This window comes from Arachis duranensis, chromosome 4, assembly GCF_000817695.3.
Source record: "Arachis duranensis cultivar V14167 chromosome 4, aradu.V14167.gnm2.J7QH, whole genome shotgun sequence".
In the NCBI taxonomy this organism is placed as follows: Eukaryota; Viridiplantae; Streptophyta; class Magnoliopsida; order Fabales; family Fabaceae; genus Arachis; species Arachis duranensis.
Genome location: NC_029775.3, coordinates 46,371,497 through 46,382,261, shown reverse-complemented (window position 1 = coordinate 46,382,261; position 10,765 = coordinate 46,371,497). Strand labels below are relative to the sequence as shown.

General features: G+C 41.3%; 1 protein-coding gene across 1 annotated transcript; it reads left to right on the top strand.

Annotated features, from left to right (window-relative positions):
- Nucleotides 1-8,544: 8,544 nt before the first annotated feature.
- On the top strand, nucleotides 8,545-9,516 carry LOC107484231 (uncharacterized). Its single transcript, XM_016104849.1, has 2 exons — nucleotides 8,545-8,730; nucleotides 8,860-9,516. The coding sequence occupies exons 1-2, from the start codon at nucleotides 8,545-8,547 to the stop codon at nucleotides 9,514-9,516; spliced, it is 843 nt and encodes a 280-aa protein (XP_015960335.1).
- Nucleotides 9,517-10,765: the final 1,249 nt, after the last annotated feature.

Sequence of the window (10,765 nt, the reverse complement as noted above, 5' to 3'; positions counted from 1 at the left end):
TGAGAGGTCTTCTGCTTCTTGGGAGGAGGACCCGAGGACGAAGGCGGATAAGAGGTAGCAGGCCCAGAGGTCGGGGGATCTTGATTTATAGCTCGGAACTGGGGAGTTGGAATAGTCTTCGACCGAGTAGTGACACCCACAGTAGTCTTCTTCGGAGAAGATCGGGTAGAAGCCTCCCCAGCCTCGATATTTCGAGCAGCCACAGACTTCTTTGTCCGACGAAGGAACTTCATGGAATCCGCCTGAGAAGACATCTCTGCAAGAAATAAAGAAAAGGATTACCACAACAGAAATTCCACCAAAACAGGCAAAACCAAAATACTAGAAAAGATGAATCTCGGAAGAGGTCGGGAACTACCTAACTCGGAACGGAGAAGGCTTGGATCTCCCAACATTTTCTTCGTGTCCAAGTGAGGTGCCCGACCCCATAAACTGCTCACCACACCCACAAAAGCCTGCTCCACCTCATCTAGACTCTCAAAGGTATACTTAACAGACACTACATTCTCCTGCCAACAAAGAGGAAAAGAGGGCTCCCCACTCTCATCTAGAAAGAAAGGTCGGACGTCTCCAGTAGCCCGGACCTTGAAATAAAAGTTCTTAAAATCGTGAAAGGACTCATCATACAGGGTACAAAACTTTCTTCCCTGGTTAGCCCTAAAAGAGACCCAAGATACCTTCCCTCCACCCGACCCCGGCTTCGTCAAACACAAACAAATAGGAAAAAAGAGAAATAGAGGGAGCAACACCCAAAAACTGACACAAAAGTTGAAACAGCTTTAAAAATGCCCAAGAATTTGGATGGAGCTGGGTAGGGGCAAGGTTACAAGACCATAACACCTCGGACTCCAGGTCGGTAAAAGGAAGTCGGACACTCAGCTTAGAGAAAAAACAATCATAAGCGTAAAAGAAGAGCTTCTCGGAACTATCTAAGGGCGGGAAGCAAACTCTCTCCTCGGAATCCGGGGCTACTAATTCATAATCCCTCTCAGACTCTCTATCTTCACATATGCTACATTGCCTACGAAACCTAGCTAAATACTCAGAATCTACCACAGAAGGGACTCTTAGAGGAACAGGATCTACCCAACCAAGACCACTTGGAATCTTGGCCGACATCGCTTGAAGAACCTTTCGAGACATAAAAATTCTTGCCTACAAAGAAGAATACAACAGCAAGCAAAAATCACATAAAAGCAGACAGCGAAAACCCATTCAGCAAAACAAGAAACAAAGATCTTTTAAAGACGAAAATACAGCAACCCGGAGCAAAATACCAGAGAACAAAAAAAGAGCCCCCCCCCATGTACAAACGACAAAGCAATGGCGGCGCCTCTTTTCGGGGCAACCCAGGCATAGAGAAAAAAGAAACAGAAGCATATGTGCACAAGAAAAGAGATGGGAACAAACCTGGAAAGAAAGAAACGAGGACGACGAGCTCCGAAGCAAGGAGAACGGAACGGCGGCACAGAGGAAACCCCGGAAAGACACGCGAAAAGATTCAGGGAAGAAGAACAAAGAAAAAGGAAGCGATGCTCAAAAAAGGAGAATGGCGAAAACTCAGAAAAAAGGAAGGGAACAGAATAAACAAAGAAAAGGGGGGAAGGGGCAAATAAATAATGCCTTCACAGAGCCCGAACGGAAATCGAGGAGAAACGGTAAAATGCAATAAATGCAGGAACGGCCATTTTTGAAATTTTGAAAAACTACTATGCCTCTCCAAACTCGGCAAAATCCATGATAGGTCCGACCTCGTCCCAAAGGCCCACGCCTGAGGTCGGACCTCGGACAACAAAGCTAAGAAGGCCCATCAGAAGGAACGCAGCCCAAAACCTAAAGGCCGAAAAGGCCTAGGAAAGGCGGTTCCACGAAGATAGGGATAAAACTCCCAAAAGATAAGATAAGATAAGAATATCTTATCCAGGGAAGATCACGGCCAACTATTATAAATACACTGGAGCACCCAGGTATAACTCACACTCTAATTCCACTCAAATATCTGCTTGGACCCATGCTAACTTAAGCATCGGAGTGTCATTGCAGGTACAACTGCCAACCACTCTGCACATCAAGCTCGGGTCATCAATCCCCCCACCTCGGGCCTCTCTAAGACGACCGAGTTGCACGTTTCAGGTAACCCCCGGAACACCTTCAATTCATTCAAGGCAGTAAAATCTAACATGGAAATTATTCATAAGCCAATTGGGCAACAGGAAAATCCAAATTATTTATATCAATAAAAGACAGCAATCATCAATCTGAAATATCTCAAATAACATTAATTAAGAAAATCAATCTAAACATGGAACATTGAAAATAAATAAAAATAAAGAACCTGTGATTGAGAGTCACTCCTAAAACTAAGAGAAGTCCTAATCCTAAGAGAGAGAGAGGAGAGAACCTCTCTCTCTAAAACTACATCTAAAACATAAAAAGTGAATTATGAGTCAATCCTCAAGAATGGATGCATTCCCCCACTTTATAACCTCTGGTCTATGCTTTCTGGACTTGGATTTGGGCCAAAAAGGGGTTTAGAACTCGCTGAGGCGTGTTCTGTAATTTTCTGGTGCGTGGCCTCTGTCACGCGTCCGCGTGGGTCACGCGATCGCGTCATTTAGAGCTTTTCCTTGCCACGCGGTCGTGTCAGTCATGCGGCCGCGTCGCTGAATCTTCGCTTCTGGCACGCGATTGCATCGTCCATGCGATCGCGTGAACACCTGTTTCCTTAAAGCTCTGTTTTGCTTTCTCCTTCCATTTTTGTATGTTTCCTTTTCCATCCTCTAAGTCATTCTGCCTTAGAAAATCTGAAACTACTCAACACACTAATCACGACATCGATTGGAAATAAAGGTAATTAAAATAATTAATTTTTAAAGCTTAGGAAACATGTTTTTCACAATACGACATAATAAGGAAGGGAAAGTAAAACCATGCAATTAAAGTGAATAAGTAGGTGAGGGATTATATAAGTCACTCAAATTAAGCACAAAAGAACTCATGAAATATGGGTTTATCAGGCAACCATGCGTCGTGGACCAGGAATCTAAGAGATATACATTCAAGCTTGTTTTCAGGTAGAACGGAAGTGGTTGTCAGGCACGCGTTCATAAGTTGAGAATCGTGATGAGTGTCACATAATCATCACATTCATCATGTTCTTGTGTTCAAATGAATATCTTAGAATAGGAATAAGCTTTAATTGAATAGACGAACAGTAGTAATTGCGTTAATTCTCGAGGTACAACAGAGATCCACACCTTAATCTATGGTGTGTAAAAACTCCACCGTTGAAAATACATAAGTGATGAAGGTCCAGGCATGACCGAATGGCCAGACCCCAAAATGTGATCAAGAGATCAAAAGTGATCCAAAGATAGTCTCAAAAATGATCTAAAGATGTCTAATACAATAGTAAAAGGTCCTATTTATACTAGACTAGTTACTAGGGTTTACAAAAATAAGTAAATGATGCAGAAATCTACTTCCGGGCCCACTTGGTGTATGCTTGGGCTGAGCATTGAAGCTTTCATGTGTAGAGACTTTTCTTGGAGTTAAACACTAGTTTTTATGCCATTTTGGGCATTTAACTATAGCTTCTATCCTGTTTCTGGCGTTTAACGCCAGAATAGGGCAGGAAGTTAGCATTTGAACGTCCGTTTGCGTCATCAAAACTCGAGCAAAGTACAGACTATTATATATTTCGGGAAAGCCCAAGATGTCTACTTTCCAACGCAATTGAGAGAGCTTCATTTGGACTTCTGTAGCTCCAAAAAATCTATTTCAAGTGCAGAGAGGTCAGAATCCAATAGTATCAGCAGTCCTTTTTTAGCCTCTGAATTAAATTTTTGCTCAGGTCCCTCAATTTCAGCCAGAAAATACCTTTAATCCCAGAAAAACACACAAACTCATTGTAAAGTCCAGAAATGTGAATCTTGCTTAAAAACTAATAAAAATATACTAAAAAGTAGCTAAATCCTACTAAAAACTATCTAAAAACAATTCTAGAAACCATATAAATTATCGTTCATCAACCATCCACACGTACACGTGGGTCACGCATACACGTGACTAAGTGAACATTGGAGGTCCAACATTGCCTCCAACATCCGCGATGAGCAGCCTAAAATTTGGAGTTACGAAACTGAAATCGACGTGCACGCGTCTGTGATGTGTACGCGTGGAATGGAAAAATGGTAATGCATGTGTAAGCATGGTGTACGCACACGCATGGATGCGCGAATGTTGGTGCACTAACGTTGAGTCAAATGTTGATGATAGCAACCAGAATTCAATTTTTATGCAGATGTTTGGTTCAACGTTTTCACAAAAATGTTGCCACCAACATTAAGGCCAGTTTTAATTCCAAATAGCACCATGTAAGCTCATAAACGTTTAGCCAAGGTCAACGTCAGCTAGAGTGATTCCTCACTGCTTCAATCAAGGCCAAGGCCCAAATCCAAGTACACTGAAGACCCAATTAAAGAGGAGAATAAGCCAATAAATAGAAGAATATTTGAAGATGAAAGGGTGCTGAGGCTGGGTTAGTAGTATTAGAAGTAGGAGTAGGAGTAGGAGTAGGGTAGAAGGCTCTGGTAGAGAGCCTAGTTTAGAATTTCTTTCTATTTTCTGCACTTTTAAATTTCAATTGTAATTGAATTCAGTTTGGTTTATGCAATTTAAATCTCTTACAATGCTCTTCTGCAAGTTTACATTTTTATTGTCTATGCACTTTAATTTCCTTGCATTCTTGCTTCTCAACCAATTTACTTTCTCTGGCAATTTTAGATTTTCTGCACTTGTTCTTTGAGTTATGATCCACTGAACCCCAATTCTTTAGGGAGAGGAGCTCTATTTAATTCACTTATTAAGTGAACATCTTCTTCTTCTCAATTCATCTGGATAGCTAAGAAAAACTTCTGCTTTGATTGAGATTTATTCACTCTGGAAGGGGGTTTGAATATGTGAATTTCCATGTGAGCCTCGGAAGGGGAATCATGGAAGTTAGAACTAAAGCTCTATTTCTTATAGCTCTCTTGATCAACACCATTCAGGAAAGAATTTTAGGATTTAAAGGTAAGTTTTGGACTCATTGGGTCTTTCTGAGTCAGAAAATGTGCTTTCTGCGATAAACCGTGAACCGGCAATTAAACTGGTTGAACCGGTTCAAGTCTGCCCAGTACCGCACGAGAAAAGTGAAAAATTTTCAAAAACCTTAGAAAAATATTAGAAGTTGAAAACCGGGCATTAATTTTAAAGGTTTGGCCCGAAATTGGGCCAAACAGGCAAAAAATGCTAACGGGTTAGACCAGGCCCAAGTTAGGCCTAAGCCCAACATATAAAAGGGTTCATTAGTGAACTCAATCACTCATAACACACTAACAAACACACACACCCAGCTGAAAGAGAAAGGGGATAAGAGAAACCCTTGAACACTATTTACCCATCTCTTCTCTTCACAATATCTCGAGCTACGGTGCTCTGATTTGCGTGTCGTCAGCGGCTACACATTCATTGTAAAGAGCTCTACAAAACCCATATAAAACATTGGTAAGGAAATCTCGAATCCCTCTCAGTTTTTCTCCTCAAAATTATGGATTTATAGGGTTTTTGATTAAATGAGTTTTTGTGATTTTGGATGTTTAGGCTTGCTTTAAGCCTTGCTTAGCATTGGGTCTTGACATCCAAATCTGTGGGAGAAAGTAAGAGCCACTAAACCCTTGTAAATTTGTGTTTAATCGGAACCCTAGGTTGATTTGAGGTGATTTATATGTATATAGTTTGATTATTATGGCTTTGGGAGCTCTTAGAACTTATTTATGCTTATTGGAGTAGAATTGAAAGCTTGGATTGTGGTTGGAAGCTTGTTTGTGCTAATTTGGAGGTTTGGTTCATATAGGGAATGGCCAAGGTATGGTTTTGGTTTCCTCTATGTAGTATATAATATTCATGGACACATAGGCTAGTGGCCAATAGGATAGGTTGAACTAAAATGATGGTAGTGTGTCAAATGTTGATGGATTGATGAATGTTAGGTTGATTGTGATGAATTATAATGATATGACAATGTTGAATTATTGTGTGAATTGGAAGTTGGTTCCTTATGATAATGGTAGTGTTATGATTTATGAAATGGTGTATTTGATGATGATTCTGATCATAAGTGTTATATAGTTGATATTGGAATTGATATTAATGAAATAAGTAGGAGGATGTGGTAAGGTTGGTGTAGTATGACACAACAGGTACATTTTGATGAAAAATGGAGTTTTGGATGGTTTGGTATGATTTGGTATGGATATGGCAAGGTATGGTAATAATTGTAAAGTTTGGTAAAGTTGGGTTTTTGGTAAACTTTGCTCGATCATAAATTTTTTCCACAATTTTTGAAATTGATTGAAATTTGTTTAGAAATAAAGATCTTTGAAAACCCTTTAAATTGATATAAAGTTTGCAAAAATTAGAATTTTGTAGAGGAAGTTATGATAATTCAAAGTTGGTGTTAAAAATCTGAAATTCTGCAAAGTTGCAGAATTGCATGATTTCTGATATGTGCGGACGCACACTCTTGTGCGGGCGTGCACCCTGCAAAAATTTTGACCTGTGTTGCCGCACACACCTATTTTCCGTGCTAGCACAGCTTGTGCACGCACATATCTAAGGGAAAATTTCAACCTCCGCACAGGCCTGTGCGGACACACACGTTGGGAAGGCCAATCTGTTGGGGGCGTTGGCATGGGTTGTGCGAGAGAACAGATTCTGAAAGTTTTGCCACCTATGCGTACGCACACTCCTGTGCATACGTACACATTTTAAAATATCCTGCGCGTGTGCACGCACAAACCCATGTGCGGCCGCACACGTTCTGTTTCTTAAATTTACTTGTTTTTCAACTATTTTACCTTCCCAACAAGGTTGTAAGCTGCTATAACACCATTTTAAGACTTTTGGCTTGGTTTCGAGTATTAACAAACAAAGGCCTAGGTTTCTGGCAGGCGGAGGATGGTTTGATGTCACATGAAGGGTGTTGGTTACACGAGATGAGAAATTATGATTTGTTGATGTTTGGAACTGAATTGTGAATGGACAGTGGTTGAGATGAGTCGGGGACTCAGATTGAGATGATGGATCTGTGTATACTAAAAATGATTTTGAAAACCACTGAAATAATGTTTTTATATGATAGTATGAGACGATATGCGCCTTGCAGAGACGGTGGTTAATCCCGCCTGTCGAGATAGCGGCGGCGGCGTAAGGACAGTGGTTAATCCCGCTTACGTTGAGATGTGAGGTTTGAGGCAAGAGTATCCCACTCGCATCGCTTCGGATCTAGAGGGTGAGCAGGCGCCAGTACCTAGACAGTGATCCAGGCACTATATCTCGGGCGTTCCCATATGAGAAATCCAAAGGGTGACGTCTCAATGGAGATGTGTCGGGTTGGCAGTTGAACCGACAATGTGATATCACAGCCAGTAGGGCAGGCATTCATCATATGCATTTTCTATCTCTTTGTATGATTTGTTTACTTGAAATGGCTGGCCTAAGTGAATCACAGGCTTACTTGCTATCTGAATTATTTGCCTTATATGCTTCTACTTGTGCTTTACTTGCATTGTATATTACTTGTGTTTTTTGCTGGGATTGAGGAGGTTCGGAAGGCATTGGCGATGGGACCGCATGGAGGATAGGTTGGTGAAGGCTGCGGGATAGCGGTGTTGTTTAGAATAGAAATCCCCTAAGATAGATACCTGGTTTATTTAAGTTAAGTTGGTATATTATTCTTATTTGTTTTAGAATGCTTTTAACTTGAATTTTGTGATGGATATGGAGCTTAGAATTGCCTTTGGCGTCCCGAGGTCTTATATCCTACATCACTGGGAACTATTACTATACTGAGAACCTCCGATTCTCATACCATATCTTTGTTGTGTTTTTCAGATGCAGGTCGCAACCCACCTCGGTGAGTTGCTTTGGATGGTGACAGCAGCAGAGGATCTTGGATTCTTTAGGAGTGTTTGTTTTTTTTTTTTATGCATCTCTCACTTTTGTATTTTGTCTTTGCCTAGAGGCTTGTATATAAGACAACAAAACTTGTATAAGCTGTTTCTTAAACTGTCAGGTTTCTGTATGGTCTGTATATGGCTAGCGGGCTTAAACTATGCGAGTCGAGGCTAGTTCCTTATGATATACACTATTATACTATTATTCTGTTTATATTTCATCTGTATCTTGTGCCTTAAGTTAGTAGCTTCTTTCGTCCTTGTGAGCCTGAGGGATAGACCGATTGTGCTTCATTGCATACTCTCTGTGTCTTTTCTTTGATGCTATTAGGTTATCTGTTTGATATTGCATAGCATGCTTTCTTTTGAGTGCCTGTTCAGGATAATGGAAGCATTACACTTTTCATATTGAGACTAATCACCTTGATATCGATTGTTTAGTGTAGATAGGAACCCTACATGGCTACTCGCGGGGCGAGGTCAAACACAAACCCGAGAAAGTAGGAATGAGCAACCAGCTGACAATCACGTCGAATTCATGGTGGCAATGGCGAATCTCACTAATACCATGGAAGATAATGTTACTGCGACTCTGCAAGCTATACAGAGATTGGGCCAACCGGCCGGGAATGGAAACCGCAACGGGAATGGAGAAGGGAATGCCAATGATGATGCTGAGGGTAACGGCGATAACACGGGAGGAGTTCCGATGACCTTGGCAACGTTCCTCAAGGTTCATCCGCTAACTTTTTGTGGATCCACAAATCCTATTGAAGCGGACCACTGGTTCCAGGCTCTGGAGCGTGCTTTATAAGCACAGCATGTTCCTCTTAATCAATATGTAGAGTTTGCCACTTATTAGCTAGCGGGAGAGGCCCAGCCCTGGTGGCAAGCTGAGTATCATTTGGTACAGCTTCAGAATGCTGACATTCCATGGGAGGTGTTCCAAACGACTTTTTATAAGAAATACTTCCCCGAGTTTGCAAGGGAAGCAAAGGAGATGGAGCTAATGCAGTTGAAGCAAGGTTCCATATCTGTGGCTGAGTACACCAACAAGTTCGAAGAGCTTTGTAGGTTTTCTCGGGTTTGTCAGGGTGACCCAGAGACTTACGAGAGCTGGAGATGCATTAAGTACCAGAGGGGTTTGAAGGATCCTTTGGAGATCTGTGTCTTCTCTGACTTAGTGAACAAGGCTAGAGTAGTAGAAGAGTATGCCAAGACCGTGGCGGCATCCAAGGACACTCATGGAGGGAGCTCTAGTTGGGGGTGTGGTAAGTACTTTCATCCGAGAGGACAAAGCTTCAAGAGAGGAGGATATGCACCTCAAGGCCAAGAGGGCTTCAAAAGGAACAATCAGAATCAGTTTCAGTATGCTAAAAGAAGAGGAAATCAGAGTAAGCGTTCTCCGGATTTAGCTTGTGATCGTTGTGGACGTTTTCACCCTTATGACTCATGTAAGATTGGTTTAGGTGGTTGCTTCAAGCGTGGGTTACCTGGCCACATTGCGAGGGATTGCTGATGAGCGGATAATTTATATGCTTTTTGGCATTATTTTTAGGTAGTTTTTAGTAGGATCTAGCTACTTTTTAGTATATTTTTATTAGTTTTTAAGCAAAATTCACATTTCTATACTTTACTATGAGTTTGTGTGTTTTTCTGTGATTTCAGGTATTTTCTGGCTGAAATTGAGGGACCTGAGCAAAAATCTGATTTAGAGGCTGAAAAAGAACTGCAGATGCTGTTGGATTCTGACCTCCCTACACTTCAAATGGATTTTTTGGAGCTACAAAAGCTCAAATGGCGCGCTCTTAATTGCGATGGAAAGTAGACATCCTGGGCTTTTCAGAAATATATAATAGTTCATACTTTGTCCGAGTGTTGACGATGCAAACCGGCATTCAAACGCCAACTTCCTGCCCTATTCTGGCGTTAAACGCCAGAAACAGGATAAAAGCTGGAGTTAAACGCCCAAACTGGCATAAAAGCTCGCGTTTAACTCCAAGAAAAGTCTCTACACATGAAAGCTTCAATGCTCAGCCCAAGCACACACCAAGTGGGCCCAGAAGTGGATTTCTGCATCATTTACTTATTTATGTAAACCCTAGTAACTAGTCTAGTATAAATAGGACCTTTTACTATTGTATTAGGGATCTTTGATCAGTTTTATGCTATCTTAGACTTTTATGGGGGCTGGCCATTCGGCCATGCCTGGACCTTCATCACTTATGTATTTTCAACAGTGGAGTTTCTACACCTCAAAGATTAAGGTGTGGAGCTCTGCTGTTCCTCGAGAATTAATGCAAATAACTATTGTTCTTTTATTCAATTCAAGCTTATTCTTATTCCAAGATATTCATTCGCATACAAGAACATGATGAATGTGATGATCAAGTGACACTCATAACCATTCTCACTTACAAACACTTCCGTTCTACATGAAAACAAGCTTGAATGCATATCTCTTGGGACTCTAATCAACGATTTACATCGTTTCCCCTCTGACAATTGGGCATCTGAATCTGAGATTAGAACCTTCGTGGTGTAGGCTAGAAACAATTGGCAGCATTCCTGAGATCCGGAAAATCTATACCTTGTCTGTGATATTCCGAGTAGGATCTGGGAAGGGATGACTGTGACGAACTTCAAACTCGCGACTGTGGGGCGCAGTGACAGTGTGCAAAAGGATCATTGGATCGTATTCCAACACGATCAAGAACCGACAGCTGATTAGCCATGCGGTAGCTGTGCCTGGTATTTTTCATCCGAGA